Source organism: Canis lupus, chromosome 12 (genome assembly GCF_011100685.1).
Source record: "Canis lupus familiaris isolate Mischka breed German Shepherd chromosome 12, alternate assembly UU_Cfam_GSD_1.0, whole genome shotgun sequence".
In the NCBI taxonomy this organism is placed as follows: Eukaryota; Metazoa; Chordata; class Mammalia; order Carnivora; family Canidae; genus Canis; species Canis lupus.
Genome location: NC_049233.1, coordinates 32,554,669 through 32,581,199, shown reverse-complemented (window position 1 = coordinate 32,581,199; position 26,531 = coordinate 32,554,669). Strand labels below are relative to the sequence as shown.

At 34.9% G+C, this 26,531-nt stretch overlaps 1 protein-coding gene across 2 annotated transcripts in view; it reads left to right on the top strand.

The window, feature by feature from the left end:
- Window positions 1-26,531, top strand: part of LMBRD1 (LMBR1 domain containing 1) — a 109,793-nt gene that overhangs the window by 26,612 nt on the left and 56,650 nt on the right. For both annotated transcript variants that reach the window (XM_038554443.1, XM_038554444.1), the window contains exons 5-7: window positions 2,172-2,239; window positions 12,594-12,682; window positions 15,891-15,964. In XM_038554443.1, coding sequence (XP_038410371.1) covers window positions 2,172-2,239; window positions 12,594-12,682; window positions 15,891-15,964 — 231 coding nt within the window. The remainder of the gene's footprint in view (window positions 1-2,171; window positions 2,240-12,593; window positions 12,683-15,890; window positions 15,965-26,531) is intronic.

Below are 26,531 nucleotides of genomic sequence, written 5' to 3'. Positions count from 1 at the left end.
CACATTGAAATAAGTAAAAAGGAGCAGTTGAAATTATTTTTAATGATACATTGTATTTAATGTAATAGGTTCCAAGTATTACCATTTTAAATAGTCAAAACGCATTCTTAATGAAACATTAAATTTCTTCTTTCACACTAAGCCTTTGAGATTTAAAATGTATCTTAACACTGCAGCACATCTCAGCTTGAACTAGCCATTTTTCAAAAGCTCAGGAGCCACATGTGACTTGTGACAATTGTTTAGACAGCAGTTCCAGAGCAGGGGTTGGTGGACTTTTTCTCTAAAAATCAGGCAATAAACATTTTGGGCTTTGTGGGCCATATGGTTTATCGCAGCTACTTACCTCTGCTGTTGTACTGTGGAAGTAGCCAGAGATAATACTTAATAAGCTTGATGTGATCCAGTAAAATAGGAGATAGGCTACATGTGGCCAACAGGACAGTCTGCTGACCCCTGTCAGCAGGAACACTTGTAGACTATTTTTACTAATCCAGGATAACATTGATATAAAAACCTGATAAATATAACATACATATATATATATCCAAAACTTCAGACCAACATCACCTAAGTGCTGGTATACGAATCTTAACTGAAATATTAGCAAATTGAATTCAGAGGTATCTTAAAAATATATGAATATAGTACAACTGAGTTGGGCCTGTCTCTAGATTGCATGGGTGGTTTAGACAGCGTATCTATTAATATATAGTCATTTAATAGGTCAAAGAAGAAATCATGTTGAAAGATAATTTGCTAAAATTGGACCTTTTTTTCTGATTTAAGGGAAAAAAGGCAACATAAAAGGAATTTTTTTAATTGCATTACAGGAATTTGTTTTATACCTTTTTATGTTTTGTATTTAAATACAAAAAATACATATAACTTTCACTTAAAAGCCAGCATTATGCCTAATCATGTTTATTAAAACCTTAAAGTATTCGCATTAAGATCAGGAGCGAGTACAATGTTTGAAGTGATTCCAAGTGGCAATCAGTACAATTTGTTAGAGAAAAAAATAAGATGTTTAAATATTTATATAGAAAGTCAAAATTAATTCTTTGCAGATACTTCTGTAACTCTGTATTTGTAAACCCAACATATATGTAAGTTAAAGTGGCTGGTTAGGAATTTAATGTTAAAAATGGAATGAATGAGGGACGCCTGGGGGCTCAGTGGTTGAGCGTCTGCCTTCGGCTCACAGGATCCAGGATGGAGTCCCTCATGGGGCTCCCTGTGGGAAGCCTGCTTTTCCCTCTGCCTGTGTTTCTGCATCCTCTATCTGTGTCTCTCATGAATAAATAAATAAATCTTTAAAAAAAATGGAATGAGATGCCAGCTTTCTCTTTTCACTTCTTCTGAAGTTCATCTTCCCCAACCTTTTGGTTGAACTTAAGATCCTCCTCAACCTTTACTTTAAGATTTTTCGTAAAGATTGTCTTAACTCCTTTGTGAAGAATTCGTCAAATGAAGCATGAATTTAAATTTTAAAGGTGATTTTTAGAGAATTCCTTAGGCTGAGAGATGAATAATGTTTGTTTATTTGTTTTACTGATTTAACCTTTTCTCTGAGATTAACTTTTCTTTCCATATTTAGAATATCCAGCTTTGTGTTTTTCTTTGTCTTTGGACAAAGATAATAATAAATGTGTTATATATTTATATATATGTTCTATGTATTTTCATTTTATATAAATATAATTGATATATGTTATATATAAATATAGAGATATATACACACATACATGCATATTAAATATTATAATTATTATTTTAACCCATTTTAATGAATTAAGGGAGAGGTATTGTAGTTTCTGTTTGCTTCCTGTTTTGGGGAATATTTTATTAAATATTCTTATAATTTTACTAATGATTATGTTGAACTGATTACAGTTTTCAGTACTGATTTCCATAAGTCTAACCATTGAAAAGATTTTAAAATCTAGTGTGGTTTGCAAAGATACTTATGATGTGACGTATACATTGTTTTTCCTTAAATTTCAAGATTATTTTTCAACAAGGAAATTGTACATAGTTGAATATAAATGTGTATTTGATGTGAAAGTACTGTTACACTGTAGCAAGGATATTTTACATTTTAATTTTTTAAGAGTATTTTATATATTAAAGGTTTAGTAAATGGTATACTTTTTCCCCTTGACTTCCAGCAAATTAAAACGGCATTCAAGTATACCTTGGGATTTGCTTTAATTTGTGCACTGCTTCTTTTAGTTGGGTAAGTCTTGATTTTTTTCCCCCTGAAAATGGAAATAGCATAATAATAATAAAGGCTCATTCAGAAAACTGTAGGGAAAAAAAGTGTAAGAAAAAGAATAAACTACTGTTTATGTTACGACTAACCACTAACCTTTTTTGTGTATATTTTTCTATTAAGACATTTTTTATGTGCTCAGATACATTCAGGGTGCTCTCCCCCCCCCACATACATATACCATCCATGTTATAATTTTAATGGTTTTATTTTATGAATTCTTGATAATCTACTTGCTGACATACTGTAGGCATCTCTTTGGATAGTAAATGTAGATTCATCAATTTTGACTGTATTGCATTCTCCTTTTAGGATACAACAATTTAATCTTGTAGTGATGATTACTTGAACATTTATGATGTTTCTAGGTTTTCCATTTTTATGAACAGTTCTTAAATGAAATCCTATCTCTGCATCTTTTCAGGAGTTGATGCATCAGTCTTTAAATCTTTGAATTAGGGATCCCTGGGTGGCTCAGCAGTTTCACGCCTGCCTTTGGCCCAGGGCACAATCCTGGAGTCCTGGGATCGAGTCCTGTCTCGGGCTTCCAGCATGGAGCCTGCTTCTCCCTCTGCCTGTGTCTGTGCCTCTCTCTCTATCATAAATAAATAAAAATAAAAATAAATTTAAATCTTTGAATTAATCTTTGTGTATGAGTTCCTTTCTTAAATCTTCTTCCTTAAGGTTTTATACTAATTTCAATAAAATTTTGCATGTTTTTATACATTTAAAATTTTCTCTTTGGAAAACATTTGTCCTTGTTAATGGAAGACATTTCTCTTTGTTAAAATAGGTTTTGATTCTTTTTTTTTTAAATGTTAGGAAATAAAGTGAGGTGTTAATAAGCTTTTAAAAGGTCCTTTGTATAATTTGCTCTCAGAAATTTCAGTAAATAAAAAATGTCATTGAATACATTTTGTGGTGGGAATAAAATTGGTCAGTAACCTTTTGTAGTTCTAGGAGTTCTTAGAATACAAATGTTTTATACTCAAGGCATATTTCCAGTACCTTTTGTCTGCCTTGATGTGTCATGAAAAAAGAGTACTTATTGAACGGACAGGTTTTTTTTTAAGTAGTTTTTCTATTTATTTTAGCTATTGATTTTTTTTTCCTAAGTCTCTTTTGGCCTCTTAAGAAAGCAAGTTATGTGAATTTTCTTTGTTAATATGAAAGTCTCTCATTTAGAAAACTAAATTATCTAGAACAGAATTTAGTAAACTTTTCTTTAAGAGTAGTTATTAGTAAGTATTTTAAGTTAGAGGTCCATATGGTCTTTGTGGAAACTACTCACCTCTTTTGTAGCTTTATAGCAGTCATGGACACAATGCGAACAGAAGGACATGGCAGAGTTCTAATAAAACTGCTTACAAACAATCAGTAGTTTGCCAACTCCTCATTTAGAATGTGACTAAGAACCATTAGTAAACCACACTTCTTAATTAGCAGTCAGGGTATCTCCCAAAGGTATCCGAAAGTATATTTGTAAATTTACTTGGTCTTTTCATGGCATATTACCCTCAGGCCCCATTTAGAGTTACATTTTACACAGTTCTGATACAACTTTAACATTCTCTAGATGACATTTATTTATTTAGAAGCAGTATACTAAAAGTTAAGAAAATGTTTCCTTGCAAATACACAAATAATAAGCAACAGTTTCATCAGCCATTTTGAACAATATAACGTTCACTTATTTTTCCAAATATTATTATATACTAGTTAGTTCCAGATACTGTACAAGAGCCTAGTGAAACAGCAGTTAACAGAAAAGATAACTCCTCTTCGTGGAGCATTCAAGAGAAGTTTAGAGGGGCAGGGAAAGAGAATAAAAAAATGAGTTGTGTTAAAGTTGTGAAATGTTAGGGAAAGCACTGATAAGGGAATATTTGAGAAGATATTTGAAGGAAGTGAGGGAGCCATGAATATATGTGGGGTGAAGAGCATTCCAGACTGATAAAACAACAGATGAAAAGCCCTGAGACTTGAGAGTATCTGGCATATTTAAGACAATGAGGAAACTTAGTGGGCTGGAGTAGAGTGGGTAAAGGCTAGAGTAGCTGAAGATATGGTCAGAGGTAACTAGAGCTGCCAAATTTCGTAGGATATCATAGGCCATTGTTAGGATTTTGACATTTATTGTGAGAGAAAGATGGGAAACTCTCAGAGGAATTTTTGTCTTTGAGCAACTTAATCTGATATTTTAACAAGATTCCTAGATGGCGTTTTACAGTTTGACTTTATAGGGGTAAGGGTAGAAATATGAGATCTGTGAGGAAGCTGTTGCAATAACTGAGGCAGTGCATAATGATAGCAGTAGTGATTTGATTCTGCCTATCTTTTGGAGAAAGAGCCAGCATGATACTCTGATAGGATGCATAGGTGTGGTGTGAGAGAAGGAGAAATTGAGGATATATTGTGAAGTCTTAGGAACACTTCTCTCACTTTTGACACCAACTGCAACTTTGGGAGTTTCTTAAAACAGTCTCAGGTTTGATAATTCTCTAGGATTCACAGAAATTTTTAAAAGCTATTATATTCATTGTTATCATTTATTATAAGCAAATACAGGTTAAAATCAACTAAAAGAAGAGACACATAAGGTAGAGTCTGGGAAGATTCTAAATATGAAACTTCTATTGTCTTCAAGATATGTTACTTTTCTGGCATTGATATATAGCTGTATATGTGGAGTATTGCCAACCAGGGAAATTCACATGAGCCTTAAGACAGAGTTTTTATTAAGACTCTGTTATTTAGGCAAGTCTGATTGATTGATCGCCCACATAGTTATCTCAGCCTCCAGGTCAATGGATCCCATGTGTCTCAAAGTCCTTACCCTAAGTCACGTGGTCAGTCTTTCTGGCTAACCATTTAAGATGTTGCTAGCTCCTGCCCTAAACAAAGACATTGAATACTTGCCAGAACCATGGGTAAAATTCACACCTTTTTTTGGGCAAAGCCAAATTTTTTGCTGCACAGAAAGGGTGAAGTTGTTATCAACTCAGGCAAATCTGAAGGAGGAGGTTTGGTGGGGAAGTATCAGGAGCTCAGTTTATTTCATGGTAAGTTTTATAGGCAGTCAGGAAGAGATGAGTAAGACACCAAATCAGGCGTCAGGAAAGTCAGAGTTTAGTCTTTGCTCTTCCAAAGCTATATCTAGCTCCAAAGAGAAAATTAATTTTTTCTTTTGTAAAATGTAAAGGATAAGCTGAAGTATTTTTCCCTGTGCCACCTCTTGCCTTTTTCAGTACTATGGTCCTTTTGTAATTGAATTGATAATGTTGCCTCTCAGGCGGATAATAGGTGAGAAGAAATGGCCTTAGAAAGCATTAATTCAGTGGAAGGCTTTGATTTAAGTGGAAAGATATTTCCTCCATTGTTATATGAGCAATAAAAACGAAAAGAGGTGCAGGTGGTTTCTTAGGTTTTGTGTGCAAATAAAAGAATTCTTCTCTGATTGGCCTCTATTTTCTCACTGATATTTGACATCATCAGCTGAGGGCACTGATAGAGGGGACTGCTATATTTCACAAGCCTGAAATTTGTGAATAAAAGACTAATTATGTTTTGGTTACCCAGGATAATGTTCTTCTCATTACCATATTTGAATGAGGTATATTATACATTTAAATTAAGTGATTGACTAAATTTCTTAAAATTTTCCTGAAGGTAACCTACTTCTAGTTTTTGTTAAATTATGTATGTTTTTCTTTTAAAACAATAGATAATTTTATGGCAAAAATGTGGTTGAGGTTTAACTAAGTCATGTAGCTAACATTTTTGGAGCACTTTGTTAGGGTAGTGGGCAAGGGCTTGGGGATAAAGATGGAGGGCCATTGTGTCTTTCCTCAAGGTTAACAGTGGGGAGAGACATAAATATATAACTTGAGCTATAATTAGGTGTTCTCAAAAGAGATAAATACTAAGTTTTGATGATAGAGTAGCAAATTCCTATTCTTGCCTTGAAATCAGGGAAGACCTAATTCCCTAATAGGGAATAATATTTGAATTGAAATTTGAAGAGTGAAAATTGATCAGCAGACTAAATAGAGAAAAAAAGATAAATAGCATGTATAGTGTATTAGTCTTTTCAGAGTGCTGTAAGTGACATATATTTATTTTCTCATAGTTCTAGAGGCTAGAAGTCCATGATCAGAATGTTGGCAAGTATGGTTCCTGGTGAGAGCTCTTGTCCTGGCCCATGGACAGCTGCCTTTTTACTGTATCCTACATGATCTTTCCTGTGTGCTCTCACTAGGAGAAAAAATGCTCTCTGTTGTCTCTTCCTTTTCCTAAAGAGACTCAATCCCCTTGGACTAGGGTCCCAACATTATGACCTCATTGAACTGGTTACTTTTCTAAAGGCCTTATATCTAGATGCCATCACATTAGAGGTTAGGCCTTCAACATAGGAATTTTGTGGGGACAAGTTCAGTCCATAACATTCTGTTCTCTGGCCTTGCAAAATTCATGTCCTTCTTATGTGCAAAATACATTCATCCCATCTCAGCAGCCCTCAGAGTCTGAACTGAGCATCAGTTCTGAGTCCAAAGTTTCATCTAAATATCACCTAAATCAAATATGGATGAGACCTGAAATATGATTCATCCTGAGTCAGAATTCTTCTTTAGCAGTGAAGTTGTGAAACCAGACAAGTTATGTGCCTCAAAGATAGAATAGTAGGGCAGGCACAGGATAGACATTTCTGTTCTAAAAGGGAGAAATTGGAAAGAAAAAAGGGGCAATGGGTTCTAAACAAGTCAAAGCTAACAAGGCAAATTATATTAGATCTTAAGACTCAAGAATAATCATCTTTGGTTGGATGATCTGCTCTATAGACCTACTAAGGGGTAGGTGGTAGAGTCACCACCATGGCCCTAAGTAGTGGCCCTGCCCTCTTGGTTCTCAGCATAGGTCCTGCTCCCTTGACCCTTTGTAACAGTTTCCTGGTGGCTGCAATTGAGGAAACTGAGGAGGAAGCAGCCTTGCCACCTGGGCCTGTGGTGGGAATGGCAGCCCTATTGATAACTGAATTGCTTTTAGGTACGTTTTTGTGAGGGATAAAGCATGTTCTCAACTAAATAATTCTGTCTTGTCCTGTAGAATCCCATAGGCTACCTTATTTTGTTCCATCTCTGTTCCCTATATTTTAAATTGGCAGTGTCCCTGCTAGTATCATCCTACCACTATTCCTGTGTAGGCTGAAACTGTTGATTAAACCCATCGTTGCCACCCATACCCCTCTCGTCATCAAATGGTTGTTCAGCCACATTCTTAGCACAGGCTTCAATCATTTTTTTTTTTTTTTTCAGTATGGATGCATTAGTTCTTTTTTGCATAGCAGTTCCTTTACCTTACCTGTCTCCTCTCACATTTTACTGTAAACAATAATGAGAAACCAATCTACTCCTTCAACACTTTGCTAAGAATCCTCCTCAGCTTTAACACTTTGCTTAGAATCCTCAACTAAATACCCAATTTCATCTCTTAAAAGTTCTGCTTTCCACAGAACTACAAAACAGTTTAGCCAAAGTCCTTGCCACTGTTTAACGAGTTATCTTCTTTCTTTTAATTTCCAATAACATGTTCTTCATTTCTAGCTCAGATTTCACGACAATGACCTTTAGTATCCATATTTCTACTAATGCTCTATTCTATATCTTCTCTAAGACAACAGAGGCTTTCTCTGTAATTCTTTTTGAGTCCTCCCTCTTGCCTTTAACATCCATGTTTTTATCAGTCTCTTTGTTAAAATATAAAATATTTGTTAAAATATAAAGTGAGTAAATTTGAAGATCCAGTTGGTTTTATTCAGCAGTTTGTGAGTTTGGGCAGCATCCAATCTAGCAAATAGAAGGGAGCTCTGAGGAGTTATGCGAAATGGAAGATTTTTATAGGTAGACGAGGTGGGATAAGGAAGTTCAAAGAGGGTATTGTTTCAGGCAAGACAGGGTTTTATCAGGCAGACTCGGAAATTCCAGACTGATTGGTTTAAAATTCTACTCTTGGGAGAGGCTGAAGTTGCAATTATGTATTAAATCTTGGTGGCTTTAGCACAAGTGACTCCATTTGGGACTGACCTTCCTCCCCTCCCCTCCCCTCCCCTCTCTTTCTCCTTTCCCTTTTTAAAGTCACCTTCAAAGCAGCCTAGGCTTTTTCTCATATGCACTAAAACTCTTCCAGCCTCTGCCTATTACTGAGTTTCAAAGAGATAGCCTCATCTTTAGGTATTTGTTACAGTAGCAATACACTTTATGGTACCAAAATCTGTACCAGTTGGGGCGCCTGGGTGGCTCAGTGGTTGAGCATCTGCCTTTGGCTCAAGTCATGATCCAGAGTCCTGGGATTGAGTCCCAAATTGGGCTCCCTGTGGGGAGCCTGCTTCTCCCTCTGCCTGTGTCTCTGCCTCTCTCTGTGCCTCTCATGAATAAATAAATGAAATCTTTAAACACACACACACACACACACACACACACACACCCCAAATCTGTATCAGTCTACTTGGGCTGCCATAATAAAATAGCACAGACTGGGTAGCTTACACAGTGAACACTTATTTTCTCACAGTTCTGGAGTTCTGGAGGCTAAAAGACCATGATCAGGGTGTCAGCAAATTTGGTTTCTGCTGAGTTTACTTGGTGTGTAGATGGCTGCTTTTTCACTGTCTTCTCACATGGCCTTTACTCTGTGCTAGCAGGGAGAGAGCGAGCTGTCTAGTGTCTCTTCTTCCTCTTATAAGAACACCAATCCTGTTGGATTAGAGCCTTACCTTATCTTTAGGACATCATTTAACCTTAATTACCTCCATAAAGGCCCAGTATCCCAATACCATCACATTGGTGGTTAGGGTCAACATGAATTTTAGGGGGCGGGGGGGGGTCTATAACATGGTAACTGAGAGACTGCAGTTAATATGGAATATTTGAAAAATGATATTAAACATATAATGTGTGGGGGTTTTTTTGTTTTGTTTTGTTTGTTTTTTAGAGCAAGAAACAACACAAGTGGGGTAGGAGAGGGGTGGGGGAGCTGGGAAATCCCAAGCAAGCTCCATGCTCAGTGCTGAGCTGGATGTGGGGTTTAATCTCACAACCCTGAGATCATGACCTGAGCCAAAATCAAGAGTAGAATGCTTAATTGATTAGAGCCACCCAGGTACCCTACATATATTGTGAATTTAAACTCCTACCCTCTTCAATACAAAAAAAACCTATGATGTGATGTTTCAGGTGTTTGTGTGGGTGACAGGCCATGAAAGCCAGGTAGGTAGACTCTGGGTCTTACAAACAATGTTTAAGAAATTTTGAGTTTTATCCTGCTGAACAATTGAAAGACAGTGGAGATGTGTATACATTTGTATGTGTGAATGCATAAAAGTAAATATATATGAATTTATTTTAAGAGTTACAGCACTGTGAAGGATGCATTTGAAGGGGCATTTGGGAGTTGGATTGGAGAATTGGAATATAAATGGTAGTTAGGAAGACAGATTATATAATCATTGTAATAGTTCAGGTGATAGATGAGAGTCTGAATTAGAGTAGTTACAAAGAGAGCAGAAAGGAAGAAACTGGTAAGTTGTTTGGAAGATAAATATGACTTGGTGATTTGGTATAAGATGTGAAAATCTTATTTTCTTTTCTACTGAATTTATCATTTCAGTTTCATATCTACTGAAATTCATTAGCCTTTCCTTTGTCTTTTCCTTAAGAGACAATCTATATTAAACTAATACCATGAGTCAGATTGGGTATAAAATATTTTTACTAAGCAGTTATTCAGTTTTACTGTTTTTAAGATTATAAGAAAAATTTATAACCTTTTGAGGCTCCAGTTCTTGATCTAGTATGGTGTATTTTTGGAAGCTAAGGTTCTCTTTATGCTTTTTTTTTTTTTTTTTTTTGAGAGACTGAGATTAAGAAAATACCTGTATTTTCTACCACACAAATCTCATTATACTCATACTCTTGGTTACGTCATTATCATTTAGTAAACAGCTGATAACCATTAAATGCTGCCTCCTCATCAAAATTGATATATCTGTATTCCAGACATATCTGACTTTAATTTTAGTTGCCTTTGCATCTTTTAGGAGATTTTCCTTTCTCTTTATAGATCTTTGTTCTACAGGATAACATTTGGCCAGTGAACATTGGTTTGCCCCTTCTGTTGTTAAGAGGTTGAAATGCTTTCATATCAGTCAGCTGCTGCTTTGCCTTCCTGAATCTTCTTATGCCACCCTAGGCCCATTTAAAGGGTAAATCCTGGTTCAGTAGGATCTTCAGAATTAAGGCCAGTGCCTTTGTCGGCTCGTTTGTGTCTTTGCCAAATTGGTTGTGAAATGTTTTGAATATTACTGTTTGGGACATGTAGATTAATTTAGTTATAACTCTTGAATTCTGCCTCTATGGTGTTTCTCTTAGTTTATGTGAAAATATTTCACATCTGTTTCTTAGATTATACAATCCTGGTGGCAATGCGATTCTCCTCATTGAGGGGAACCTGCTTTGGGGTTTGTGCTTTTGTGACTACCTCTAGTTCCTACCTAAAAGTAAGTGCTAAAATGCTAACTCTACTGGATCTCTTCAAAATAAGTATTTTCCTGGAGTCATTCTGACAGTAGTTTGGGCCATTTGATCCTTTAAAAAATTTTTTTTTCTTGGTCATAGTTTTTTGTTATATATTTGAATTGCTAAAGAGTCCAACTCAGGAGTTTGAACATGTAAGTGTCATCAACAACTAAGAGTTAATTTTCTTCTACCATTAGGCAGAACCTTTGATTACCTAAAATTGATATAGATAATAAATATGCTAAGTACAAATACTTTTTTTAGATATTTGTAATATATATTTCTATTTTAAATAAAATCAGTGGTATTTTGTACATGGAAGTTTTTCCCCATACTCACAGAATTGGTCATTCCCAACTAACAAATTCAAAATAAGCATATATATGGAAAAAACTCTGTCCAAATAAAATCGAAGGATATTATATAGGTAGTTTTTTCTTGCTTGGTTTATACTTTTGTTCAATGCAAATAAATAAGTTAATATCATTATAGAAGCATAATTTGCAATAGTTTTTTTTTAATTTTTTGATTCCACTTTACTACTTTAATTTGCTTTTGATTTTATGGCCAGGGCAATAATGAACTATTTTACATTTATTGCTCTCTGTGTGAGTAATCACTTTTCTTTCTCAAAGTGGTATGAAATAAGTCTCCAAGGTTAAGAATGCAATAAATGGACATCAATGCAAATAATTAGAAGTTTTAATAACTTTCTGACGTGCTCTGATTATTCATCTTTTTATAAGAATAGTAAGTATCAGTAGTACCCAGGAGTAAAGGCTAAAAAAAGAGAATTATACTTTGTTTTAGTTACACACATTATCAGAGTAGATATTTACTATATTGTTGAACTCATTTAGCATTTCTTCTTTATAGATTTTTGTGATTTACAATTAAAATTAGGTTAGAAAGGAGGTAGTATTAGAGTTATTTCTTAAATTTGTTTGATTATCCACATACACAATTTAGGGATACTCAGCCCGTTACTTTAGTCTTGTTTCTGAGCTAGATACTAAAGTGGTATCTTTCTTCTTCCTTCTCTTTTCTTTCTTTTTCTTGATTATTTCTTTGTCATTTCTTTCTCTTACTTGTTTCTTTCATCTCTGTCTTCAATTTGTCCCTGTTTAAGCATCTAGAGCAAGTCCTAGGAAGCCATCTATCACTGTTATTTTTATGATGCCAGCTGTGGATTGAAAAATAAATAGAAACTACTTTCACTCTATGTATTGGTTAGACTCTTTGAATGACCTAAAAAAAATGCTAAGAAGAGAGTAAAAAAATTACCCCTAGTCTCACAATAAGATCTTTATTGTTTATTTTCATATATTTCCTTTCTATTCTATATGCATAAATATGTTGAAATCATTACATATAATTTATATTCTGTTCTCCTGATTCAACACAGAAATTCTTAACTTTTTTTGTGCCATGGACCTTATTGATCATCTTTGGCCCAGGGCTCCCTCTCAAAATATTTTAAATGCAAAAAGTAAAATACAGACTACAAAGGAAACTATATTGAATGAGGTAATAAAACTATTAAAAGAAATTTATAATATGATAAATACATAGGTAGGAGACTTATCACACCCCTCTGTACATGGTGCAGTTTTGATTTGTTAATTTGTGTGTGTTGGGGGAGTTGACTTTTGTGTTAAAAGATTGCTAGAATTTGAGTTTTAGACCATTATCTTCTATTCAGATTTTTTTATTTACAACATTAAGCAGAGTTATTTTCTTTTTTGTAGTGCTTTTGTACCTCTGAATATTCCAAATAACAAAAATTCTACAGAGTGGGAAAAAGTGAAGTTCCTGTTTGAAGAGCTTGGAAGTAGTCGTAAGTATTCTTTTTAAAAAAATATTCAGGGGGATCCCTGGGTGGCACAGTGGTTTAGCGCCTGCCTTTGGCCCAGGGCGCGATCCTGGAGACCCGGAATTGAATCCCATATCGGGCTCCCGGTGCATGGAGCCTGCTTCTCCCTCTGCCTGTGTCTCTGCCTCTCTCTCTCTCTTTCTCTCTCTGTGTGACTATCATAAATAAATTTAAAAAATTTTTAAAAATTAAAATTAAAAAAATAAAAAAATATTCATAATATTTTATGACTCTTGGGACTTTTCTGAGTAGTCTGTTTTTACCGTGTTAAGAATTTAACTCACAGTTCTTTTGACTTGTGGTTAAAAGTGTACTAGAAAAATTGGGAGCTTTGTGTTGTTAATACTCATTGCTAGTTATTATATAGTTAAGTCTCTTCTTCATACAGTTACCAAGTTGAAAAAAACTCTAATCTTCAAAATATTTCAGTAGTGAAGGTCTTATAATTTCTAGTTGTTTGTTAAATCACTTGGGATTACATAGAATATGTTACAGAAAAGTACTTGATATGTTTTTTTTTTTAATTTTTAGCCAATGAACTATATATCGCTGTTTGATCATCATTAATTTTTTATGTGGAATATAAATTACAGAGGTTTTATATGAATGAAATAACATTTTATTATAAATTTACTTCACCAAAACATTTTGGAATTGCTTTTCCAGAAGTTTTCCTTAACTTATTAATCAATGTGTCTTTGGCTTTTAAAAGGAAAAAAAAAATTAGGCAACTTTAGGAGGTTAGGTTAAGAAAAATGCTCAATCATTGAAAAATACAGTTGGTATTATAAACTGATATCAAATAAGAATGTGTATCTTTTCAGAATTTCATGTGCATTTGGACATAGTAATAACTTTATTTTCAAAGAAACCTAGAGTATTTTATAAATGTGAAAAATGTTTATTGATTTTGGTATTTATTCTTTTAATAAGTACTGTACAATCTTGATCAGCATTACTTTTTCCTCACCCAGATACGATATTAAAGGATGATTAAATTAAGTCTTGGAATCCTTGCTGTACAACTTCTTAATTTTCTTGCTTTCCACTTAAGATTTCATCTTGTAAATTGTGGTCCATTAATATCTTGCTGATACTAGCAAGACTAGGATAGCAGTCCTGGCATGTACTAATACTGAATTGTTAGGATTTATGCACCTGATCCTATTACTGAGAAGTAAATTGCTTCTTATAGTTAACTCCTTAAGGTCTCTTGCATAACTACTCTTCCGTCTTATACATTAATTTATACTAGTCTTTGAGTATTAGTATAACTTGAATTGGTAATTATAAGTAGCATTATTCTAATTTCTGTAATCTCATGCTCTTTAGTCTTAATATTATTTTCTTTTATCTCAAATCTTAAACACTGTATCCTGGAGTACATTTTGCTTATCTTTGTTAGTAATACTAAGTTTTTTAATTGGCCAAATATGTTAACATAGTATTCCATTTTATCAATTGTAAGAGGCATATTTTCCAACATTTTTGTATTTTTGATATTGGAATGTGTTTTATAAGTGATAGTACTTTAAAATTGCTATTAGCTAAATACCAGATATCTCCTAATTTTTTCATCTTTTTTTTTAAAGATGTTATTTATTTGAGAGAGAGAGAGAGTGTGTGTGCACATGCACAAGCAGGGGATAGGGGCAAAGGGAGAGGGAGAAGCAGACTCCCTGCTAAGAAGGGAGGCTGACATGGGGCTCCATCACAGGACTTTGAGATCATGACCTGAGCCAAAGGCAGATACTTAACTGAGTCACCCAGGTGCGCCTCTCCTAGTTTTATGAACACTTTCTGTTGATAATTCTAGTAAGATCAAGAAGATCTAGCATCAAAATGTTTTTAATAAAATCTAATATTTTAAAATGTTTTGTGAAATGAAGGCTTAAAATTTAGCATTGCGTAGTTTGTGAATTTAAAAATATGCTTTCTTCATGTACTATATAAAACTGAGACGTGAATTTTAAGAAGATAGATGGTTTTAATTTTATTATTCATGAAAGATTAATATACATTAAATTAAAATTATATTTAGTTGCATAGGACCTGTATTTTAACTAGATCAAAACAAGTTCAATAGGACCTGTATTAAAACTGAAAAGTTATTATTACTCCCATTTATGAATATTCAAATTTGCATAGTACATCATTGTATAGTCTAGTATAATTATTTAAAAGTATCATTCCTGCCTCTGACTTATTAGCCTTTCCTTAAATAATTTACTAAGTCTAACTTGTTATAGTATTCCTATGTTAGTGCTTTGTTTGAATTTTGTTTGCTTTTTGTTTTTGTTTTTTCCTGCCAGATGGGCAGTCTAGCTCTTTTCAAATTAATGAAGGAAATATACTCTTTAAGATTTAATTTTAGGCTATATGTTGAAAACTTAATTTGAAAATTAAGAAAGAAATTAGAAGGGATGCCTGAGTGGCTCAGCAGTTTAGCATCTGCCTTTGGCCCAGGGCGTGATCCTGGAGGCCCTGGGATTGAGTCCCACAATGGGCTCCCTGCATGGAGCCTGCTTCTCTTTCTGCCTATTCTCTGCCTCTCTCTCTCTCTGTATCTCATGAATAAATAAATAAAATATTAAAAAAAAAGAAATTAGGAATATCAAGATTGAGGGCAGAGGGAAGAAGTAGTCAAGATCAGTGGGTTTCCTATGTAATGTTATTTCTCAAGCACTGCTATTCAGAAAGTCTAGGATAGTTTTTTTGCCACCTTTTGAGCATCTACTATTTTGTTGATTTCTTTTTAAGCTCAATAATTAGACAGTAATTTTCCTCTTTAATTTTAAGAAGTGAAAGAAAGAAAATCATAGTTCAGAAGATCTTTTGCAAGTCAATTTGTGAAGAGCTCTTTAAAAATTTCTTTCTCTGGCACCTGGCTGGCTCAGTCAGTAAAGCATGTAACTCTTGATCTCAGGGTTTTGGGCTCAAGCCCCACATTTGGTGTAGAGATTACTTAAAATCTTAAAAGAAAGAAAGAAAAATAACCTTAAAAGCTCTTTTCTCCACTTGGAGTTGGCACTTCAAAGACAAAGTGATACACATTGGGTTTTTTCCTTCAGAATATATAAAAACCCAGTTTTTATATCTTTATGTTGATTTGAACATAAATATTTGGATAGTATATGTGTACATTTTTAACAAAATTCTTCTTTTTTTGCAGATGGTTTAGCTGCATTGTCATTTTCTATTAGTTCTCTGACCTTGATTGGAATGTTGGCAGCTATAACTTACACAGTAAGTGTAATGGTGATAATTGAGTTAAAATCAAGAAATTACTTTATGAAGCAATTTCATTTTATCTTTGTCATGTATTCAATTTAATTATATTTTCCTCTTCAATATTTTAGTACTTTCTTCTTCATGTTCTTAAGTTTTCTTTACTTAAGGGGAGGATAAATTTTTAACAACTTAGTCACAGTCATTTTATCTGTATTTTTGAAATTTAATATTCAGAAACATTTTATAACTTGTAAAACTTGGAGTTGGTTATATTATATGCAATAGATTTAGTGATTTATAAGCATATTAGAACTCTGAACTGTGTAGATCAGTATCTATTACTGATGCAATAGATTCATTCCACTTGGGCATATAGGGTTTTTAAAATTCGATTTTTTATATAACGTGATATTTCTGTAGTATACAGAATCTAATCTTCTACTCTGAGAGACTACTTTTTTCCCCCATCTTTCTGGAGATAGTAAAGTATGAGTTATAGCCTGCCAGACTTGTGTTCAGACTCCTTTTTGAGTTTTTTGCTCAAATTATAGAGGGAGAACCAGTAACAAATGCTTCTAACCTACATCTTGAAAGAGAGTAGTGTAGGAAACTTTAAATTATCATGAACCTTTTCAGATTAATGGAGTTTGTGTTTACAGCATTTTTAGTTCTTACAGAAATGGGAAATACTGGTTATAAAGAAAGCATTTTTGGATATTGTTCCAATAGGTCTTTCTTTAGACATGAAAAAAATGGGCTGTTAGTGTGATAGCAGAATCTAACTTTGTTACATAATTATTCAAGGGTCATCATTTAGAATAAAAGAAGTCTAAAATACATGCATTTTAATATCTGTCAAGTACTTATTTGGACACTCCATTTTATTCATTGTCATTTTTGTTTTTTTCATTGTATTACTCTGTAAGGAATTTGTCATAATATCAGCAGGTAATTATCCTTCCATTTCATAGAATATATGTGTACTATGTTATTTATCTGTATTTTTTTTCTTTTTGGAGAGAGAGTGTGTGAGTGGGGAGGGGCAGAGGGAGAGGGAGGAAGAGAGAGAAAGAATCTTAAGCAGCTTCCATGCCTGGCATGGAGCCCATCACAGAGCTCGATTCCATGACCCTGAGATCATGACCTGAGCCAAATCAGGAGTTGGACACTTAACCAACTGAACCACCCAGGGACCCCTATTTATTTGTCTTTTAAGAAGCAGTCACAAGTTAACAACAAATTATGAGTTAGACCTGGACTCTAATTGCTATTCTGTGACTGATGTGTTAAGCTGATTTTGCATTTGTTTTCTAACCTTCCTAGGTCAGCGTCTTACCCATTAAATGCTAATTTTAAAAAAATGCCTTTTAGAGATTTTTAAAGGTCAAATGATAGATGTAAAAGCGCTTTGAAAACTACAGGAAAATGAGTATATAACAGTTGACAAAAGATTAGTCAGGTGAAACAAATGGAAAAAGAGGAAACCAATATGTAAGGTCAACATCAAGAACTATGAAGAGTCTAACATTTTACCCTACCTGCAGCCTGCTGTATTTCTGTGGTTGTTGGCTGAAATGCAAGACTTCTGGGTCAAAGACAAAGACCTTTATATTGCACCATTAACAGCCATAGGGTTAACATTTTCTTGTGCTGGCTTCCTGAGTTCCAATTCCCATTGGGCAGTGTGAAGTGCATAAGATAATACTTTCGTATAGAAGAGGAACATTAACCTGAGGGAAGCTAAATCTTTTATAATGGACAATAATCCTGCCTGCTCTTTGCTCCAGAGAAAGATGTTGTCTTTGTTTTCCAAGGCTGTTTTCTATATAAACATCCTTGAAAGGATAGTATGGAAAAAAGTGAACATGTGTACCTGGCTTGCAAGGTTAACAGAAGTGAGAGACCCATCGAGGATTGATGTCCAATATTCAAATGGTATTTGCAATGAAAAAAATAAGGCAGTATAATGGGATAGACAATACAGGAGGCTGGTTCTACTATAAAGGTCAGGAATGACTTCTCTAACATTTGAATAGAGACTTGAGTAAAGTGACTAAGCCAGCTATGAATGAAGAGTAAGTGCAGAAATTGTGAGGTAGGCACATGTGTGCTGTGTTCAGATAATAGCAAAGAAGCAAAGCCAGTGTGGCTGGCGCTCAGTTAACAAGGGGAAGGATGAATGAAGTTTAAATGAGAAATAGCCAGAGGCCATGTTATGTAGAACCTTATACACCATGGTTAGGATTTTGAATTTTATTTTGATTGAGATTAGAAACCATTGGGAGGTTTTAAATGGAGAAGTATGATAGAACCTATCTAACATTTTAATACTATTACTCTAATGGCTCTGAATTACATAAGCTGTGGCAGTGATGAGTAGGAGTGGGAAAAATGTGTGAAATTATAAAATTCTTTGAAAGCTTCCCTGTAAGAACAATATTATTGTAAAGAAAATATTTTGAATTAATATTTTATATTACTCTAACAAAAACTGTGAAAATTATCATTTAAATAATTAAACCAGATAAAATAATCATACTGACTTAGTTAAGGTATTCTTAGAAGAGCTTTACTTTTTTAGGTTGTAGAGGGCATTGATAGAGGACTCTATGATGGGGCTTTGGCTAGGAACCTGAAAGACATAGAAGGTATGCTGAATAAGTAGGGAGGGGTCCCTTAAGTCCTAAGCCCAAGGGAGAGGGTCCAGTGTAACAGTATAGCAAGGTCAAACTATCTAGGGAGTTCTATTTTTTCTTAAGTAGCATAGGCAATAAAATGTGATCCTGGTGGAGAGTCTTTAGTAGTCTTCAGTAGTCTTCACTACTAAAAAGTCTTTTTAAGTCTGTGGTCCCTTGAACTACTTTACTATCTAAATTTACTAATTTCTAAAGTAGGAATAATGTTTAATAAGATTTTGATAATTTAAGTAAGCAGTTTATCAAGTCTTGGAATTTGTTGCTCACCAAGTAGTCACTAGTAGCTCAAATTGTTGAATATTCATGGTTTAGCATGGTTTAAACTATAATCCACAGCTCTTTCCATGTCTTACTGTGAAAATAAACTAGATGCTCAGTTGTATCATGATCAGTGAGAATGTGGCTTATGAAAAGATGAGTAAGTCAAAAGAGATATTCCAAGTTGGGTGGTAGTTACTTGGGGGAGGGGATGGATAGACAAACATCATTTAAATAGCACAGAATATACTCAGAAGTCTGTGGGAGAATGTTTTGCTACCAAGCCAGTCAGGCCAGTTTTACTATCTAGTGTGTATCGAGGTGACCCTGTTTAGTGGAGGGAGAGCATGGCCTTTATAGCTGAGCGCTAGTAGTGAGTGAAAGTCTTTATGTAAAACCTAGTATCTGAACCCGAGCTTCTTCATCTGTAGTAATGGGCCATTAATACTCAAACTTTATTGAAAATCAACTGTTTATAGAAATGTGATTTTATTATAGAGAGGTGGTTAATAGTGCTGATTGTTTCCTGCAGATGTAAAGTTTTGTCCTAACCTGTTATGGAAAAGCCTGAGAATTGAGCTTTTCACCTTGTAGAGCATGGAAAGAAGTACAGTGTATATTCACGGGAACTAGAAGAGATTTATTTTATTTTACTTATTTTTGAGAGAGCGTGTAAGCAGAGGAAGGGGCAGGAGAAGGAGAGAGAGTATCATAAGCAGGCTCTAAGCTCTGCGTCCAGCCCAACACGGGACTCAGTCTCATGACCCTGATATCATGACCTGAGCTAACATCAAGAGTTGAATGCTTAATCACCCAGGTGATCCAAGAGATTGATTTTATTCAACATTAAAAGTTAATACTTAAGTACTTGGAACCTGAGTGCAAAGAACTAATTATTAAAGTAAAGTCATGTCTATCATGAAGTCTGTAACTGTTAATATTGAGCCCAGAGAAGTTTTTGTAATGTGTCAGTAGAGTATGATTTTCTTAACTACCCACTATTGTTTAGTTTAGCATCTAGGTGATTATTTAAATTTTACCGAGATTATCTCTACTATGTTGAAAGGGATAACCCAATAATTAGGTACTCAATATTAGAAGAATGTCAAACAACATACAGCTTGCCTATTCAGCTTAAATTGAAAGGGAATGCTACTTTAAAAATAATAAAACCTCTAGACACAAATATTTATGTAGATATTTTAATTTTTTGGTGCCACCAAGTGGGGAAATGTTGAATAATAATACTTTCATATAAAATGTGTCGTGTGGACCACCAAAGTGCCTATAGAAGCAGTGGCTACTGAACTTTTTATTATATACACATACCAGTAAAATATTGACTATATTGTCACACATATATATTTATGCACATATACAATATAACATGCTAATCTATATACATTTAACATAAAATATAAAGTAGTGGATTAAAGAAAAAGTGATAAACTAAAGATTCAGAAATAGAAATAGAGCATTGGTTCTCAATAATCTTTAAAGAGAGAAATGCTCTTTAAAAGTCCAACTTCCTCAGCTTTCTATGTGATACTATGTTTCATTGAGTCTATACCACTGTATACCTTTGGTATACAAAGGTACTGTAAGATGTACCTTTATTTTACATACCAATATAATGATCTCTGCCTTTGCTTTCTATTTATAATTTTTGTTTTATGTTAGTGCAAATCTTTTAAACTTGTATTCTTTTATTTTTGTTTTTTTAACTTATATAAGTACTTTTTAAAAATTGTATCATTCTTCATGTGTAATAAGGAAAATATAAGTGAAATAAATTGGAAAGGTGTTCCTTAAAACTTCACATTTGGAATCTGAGTCTCCTGAATCACTTTTTAAAATATGTTATTCATGTTCTTATTTTACTATATACAAGATGCTTCTTTTACACTATCAAGAGAATTGGTGATGAGCTTTTCTTAAGGCCTCCACTCTTGTCTGGAATTTTCTCTGAAGCTGCTAACATACACATTTTGTAAGTGTAAGCTGTTTTTGCTTTTATTTCTTGTCCTGCCATGTGATGGGCAAATGAAAAATGGCTTTTACTTTGGGTGTGTTCCTCTAAGCTCATAAAACATTTGGTTGTTGCTTTGCAAGAAATATGGGATTATGCTGCTCCTTGTTTCTTTTTTTTTTTTTAAGATTTATTTATTTTGAGAGAGTAAGAACAAGCACATTCAGGAGGGGCAGAGGGAGAGGGAGAGAGAATCTCAAGCAGACTCCATGCTCAGCACAGAGCCCCATGTGGGCTTGATCTCATGACCTGAGCTGAAACCAAGAGTCAGAAGCTTAATCAACTAAGCCATCTAAGTGTCTCTGCTCTTTGTTTCAATAAATATTTGCCTCACTATTTGCTTCTTTGTTCTCTTTCTTCTTACACATTACCTTTTGTTTCAATGTTAAATCACAGTACTATCTTAAAGATATTTTAAGTGGCAATTAAACTCAGGAGTGGTAGCAAGAATGCATGTAACTATAGTGTAACTGGCTGTGACCAAATTTGTAAGTGTGCAAGTAATGACAAGTATGTCATGACTTCTGTGTAGCCAGTGATTTATAAGATGTATACAGATTTCACTAATGTTAAATGTGATAAAATATGTGTCTTAAAGTCCATGAGTAAAGAAGAAATCTTAATTGAGTATGTGTTTGATGAATTGTTTCATTAGTTAGAAGTGCATACGTCTTTGAGTAATAGGTGTTACAAATATATGCCAGACATTTTTGCAGTCTACAAGCAGTGGTTGGTGTTGACCCTATACAGTAATCTAAGGATCACAGGTTGGAAACTTATTCTAGATATTAGAGAGAGAGAGAGATTGAGGGAAAAGGTGCTGTTCTAAACTGGGCAAGATAACAAGGTTTTAGAAAGGTTTGTAGTTTGTATATACTTTTTCAAACGCCGGGTTTTATTATATATGGTGATTTATTTTTGGAAGGTGAAGCATAATATTAGAGGCAATTATGACCAACCTTAGAAGCATTTTTAAAGGATATAATCTCTTTAGCCTTGTTGATTTTCTGATAATTCACTAGAGGGCAGTAGTAAGCAGTGGAAGTTTAGTTTCTGAAAAGGATAGCTTTTTTTTTATACCTTTTTTTCAAAGTCTGAGGCTAAATTCAAAAGATTATTCTATAAAGACATAAGATTGTAATGATTAAATGTTTTATGTAATGTTTTTTGACAGTTTTGCCATAATTAAATATTACAGTTAGATTTTCTGATAATCATTAAAACTTAAATATGCAATCCAAAAAAAAAAAAAAGCTGAAAAGGTAGATAATCCAAAACTATGACAACTTACTTTTATTGTTCTTTTCAGACAAATAAAAGGTCGTAAAAAGATGTTGTGTTCTGGTCCCATGTTACCACAAGGTATTACCAAGGACATGTCTTTATTTTCTAAGATTTTCATATTAAGCTACTTAGGAATTTAGTTCAGCTCTTTTAACAAATAAATAAATTCCACAGAAGGAAATGAATTCATGTGAATTAAGGTTTCTTTTTTAAAACAATTTTGGTTAAATATTATTAGAAAAAATATCAATTAAAATAATAAAATAAAATAAAGAAAAATTATCAATTGAATAAATCTGTTTTTGGAATAAAAGTAGGAGAAAAAACAATTAAGACTTGCTTTTACACACCAAATAGTCTACTGTACTTTTTTCAATCTGGCTGAGAAATCTGTGTTTTTTTTTTTGTTTTTTGTTTTTTTTTAAGATTTTATTTATTTATTCATGATAGTCACACACACAGAGAGAGAGAGAGAGAGAGAGAGAGAGGCAGAGACACAGGCAGAGGGAGAAGCAGGCTCCATGCACCGGAAGCCCGACGTGGGATTCGATCCCGGGTCTCCAGGATTGCGCCCTGGGCCAAAGGCAGGCGCCAAACCGCTGCGCCACCCAGGGATCCCGAGAAATCTGTGTTTTTAAGAATTTTCTGAGTGATTCAGAGTTTGGCGGATCTAGTGATAAAATAAATGTGCAGACCAATAATGTTAATGTATAGCATTTTGTAATATAATTGAGTTATAAGCAAGGCACCCTTATAAGTCAAGGCATATTTCTCACACATGATGTAATTGAGACCTGAAGGGCATTGAAATTTGCTAAAGAAGTAGGGTTAAGAAGTTAGAAATTCTAGATGAAGGCACTATATGTAGCAAAGTGTGGAAACTAGGGCAAAGCTAGAAGTAGTATAAAACTAGAGAACAATTCAGAGGTGTGAGGCATGAGATGAAGTTGGTAAGGGTCAGATCATGAAGGGTTTTGTATGCCAGGATTAGATAATTACAGTCTATTCACAAGACCAGTAATTCTACCTCTCATTGAAAAAAAAAAGTAACAAAACAACTTTTTTTAAACAATCTTACATGAAATTCTGATATATAAAAAAGTTAGGTGTACAACATAGAATTGCTCTGGTTAAAGTAGTAGCAGGTCCCCATGCAGCTACCAGTCTTCTTCTCTACCGTAGTGGCCTTAAAGGCATCTACCCCAACTCCTAGAGTGCCCTTCCAGAGCACTTTGAAAACTCTTCTAACTGGGGGCTCTTGGGTGGCTCAGTTAGTTAAGCATCTGCCTTCGGCTCAGGTCATGCTCACAGGGACCTGTGTCAAGCTTCCTATTCAAGGCAGAGTCTGCTTCTCCCTCTGCCCCTGGCCCTGCTTATGCTCACTATGTCTCAAATAAATGAAAAAAATCTTTAAAAGAATAAATAGAAAACTATTCTAATTAGTCCTGTAGATCTTAATGATGTTAATTACAGGAGTGACATAATCTGATGTGAGTCCTAGAGATTACTTTGGTGGAAACAGTGTAAAAGATAGATTTATAGATAATGAGACCAGCAGTATTTAGATGATCTTGTATTTGACAGTATTTGACAGTAGACTCTAAATAAGGGCATTGTTGATACTGACTAGAGCAACAGATTCCTTTGGAAATAATATTGAATACTGAGGTTCTATGTTTAGGGATCCATTAAATAGAGATTAACAAGCATTAGAGTAAAATAAGCTTGTTTAGAGGGAGTTGGGAGGACAAGGAATTTATTTGGGCATAAATTTGGTTGTAAAAAGCAACATACTCTTCTGTTAAAACTATATGTGAGTGGATAATTGGTCAATAGTCATTATGTAATATTCTTCAGAGTCTTCAAGCATTATATTACTTTATTTCAGTTTTGAAAAGTAGTAGAAGTATACTAGAAGAAACAAATGGGTCAAATGATAATAGGGATAAGAAAGTTCTATAAGGAAAGATTAAAGGAACATTGGGATAGGCTTTTTTATTTACATGAATTTCAGTGTTTTAAGGATATGCTATTATATATTCTTTTTATATTTTACCAAGGTTATTACAGGTACAAATTTGATAAGAATTGATTAATTACAAGAAAATTACTCTGGGGATCCCTGGGTGGCGCAGCGGTTTGGCGCCTGCCTTTGGCCCAGGGCGCGATCCTGGAGACCCGGGATCGAATCCCACGTCGGGCTCCCGGTGCATGGAGCCTGCTTCTCCCTCTGCCTGTGTCTCTGCGCCTCTCTCTCTCTCTCTCTCTGTGACTATCATAAATAAATAAAAATTAAAAAAAAAAAAAAAAAAAAGAAAATTACTCTGCCTAAATTAGGTTTTCTTTTAATATGAAACAATCTTTCCTACTTTCTGTTTCTCAGGGAGGACAGGGAGGAGAGGAGATGATGGGGAAATCATGAGAACATTAACTTACATTTTAACAATCTGTAAAATACAATATTTTAAGGTATTAGAAAATAGAAGGATTTGAATGTGGGTAATAAGTTCAGCTACTGAATTATCTAGATACAATGTGCTATATATATTGATATATATATTGATAATATATTGATATTACCTGATAGAACTAGTTAATTTCTGGGATTCCTTTTTGGTCATGTTCTTTGTTCGTATTCTCCCTTTATTAAAAAACAAAACAAAACATTGATGAATAAAATGATGGTTTTAAGATTGTTGCACAAGAAGACCCTGAACTCACCTTTTCCCATGGACACAACAAAATTACAGCTATGTTTGGAATAAATTTTCTCTAAAAACCACTTGAGAACTTAATAAATAATACCTCTGCAACAAAAGGCAAAGAGACACATCAAGTAGTGTAGGAGAGTCGGCCTTACACCCACCCCTATCCCAGATGACCCCACAATCAGAAGATATCCCAAAATAAGGAACTCTCCCTTGAGGTGTGAGGGGATTGTGCCCCCTATCAGGCATCCTGACCCTAGGGGCTAGCACTGGAAAGATGACACCCTCCTTCCCCCAAAACATCTGGTTTTGAAAATCAGAGGGGGTTTAAAAGAGGAAGAATGCTAGAACTATAGGTAACAGAAGATCCTGCTCTTAAGTGGCTTGTGTACAAATCTGCTCTCCCTGAGATCCAGCACAAAAGCAACAGATTGAGAAGTGCCTACATTGTGAGAGAGAACCACTTACTAATGTTAAGGATGCTGCATGCAGCAAAGACAGGGACTTGTAGGCACTTAATATGGTGATGGAAGCATTGGTAGAGTCCATTTTTGGAATCTCATTCTAATTTGCTGGTGACAGCAGTTGAGTACCATTTTTCATTTAAAGATTTTATTTATTTATTCATGAGAGACACACAAAGAGACAGGCAAAGACATAGGCAGAGGGAAAAGCAGGCTCCCCAGGGGGAGCCTGATTCAGGATTTCATCCCAGGACCCCAGGATCACAACCTGAGCCAAAGGCAGATGCTCAACCACTGAGCCACCCAGGTTTCCCTCTAGCTCTCCCTCCAGCATGCTAGCACCAGAGGGCATACTCTGCTCACTTAATCCTTAACCTGGCTGTCAGGCATCCCATACCACATTACACCCCAGCTACAAAGGGTCAGGCTAGTGTTCTGAGCCCTGTTCTCACTCAGCAACCAGGGTGCAAATGGGCCAGATGAGCACCATGAACCCCATTTTCCCCGTCTGGTAGCCAAGCTGCACTTGGTCCAAGTGGGTGTCCTAAGTCCTGCCCAACTGTGCAGAGAACCAAGCTGTAACTGGGCTGGGAGAGTGTACTGAGCCTGGCCCTTACTATGCAACAGCCAGGCCACAACCTAGTTGGTTCAGTGACCTGAGTCCCACCATCCTTGTGCAGCAGATGGGCTATAACTGGGCTGATAAGCACCTGAGCCCTGTCCTCCTGTAGCAGGAGCCAAGCTGTAATTAGCTTCCAGGGACACCCTAAGCCCTAGCTAATCAGCAGAGACTGAGCCACAACTGTGATGGGCAAGCTCCTGGAACCCCACTCTCCCTTCATGGTGCCCAGGCGATAACTGGTCAGGGCGAGTGCCCAGAGCCCTGACATGTCCACATAGAGTGGTTGCCTGTATGAAGTGACTGACTCTGATAGCCAAGGGAGATTGCTCTAATGGCCCACATGAACTAGCTATTACACAAGACCACTCCTTCAGGACTGAGGGAGGTAGCCATTTCACCTAATACGTTATAGACAAATAGGCAGAATGAAGAGATAGGAGAATATGTTCCAAACCAAAGAATAAGGCAAATCTCCATTAAAAAAAAAAAAAAAAAAGAACCTTAATGAAAGGGGGATAAGC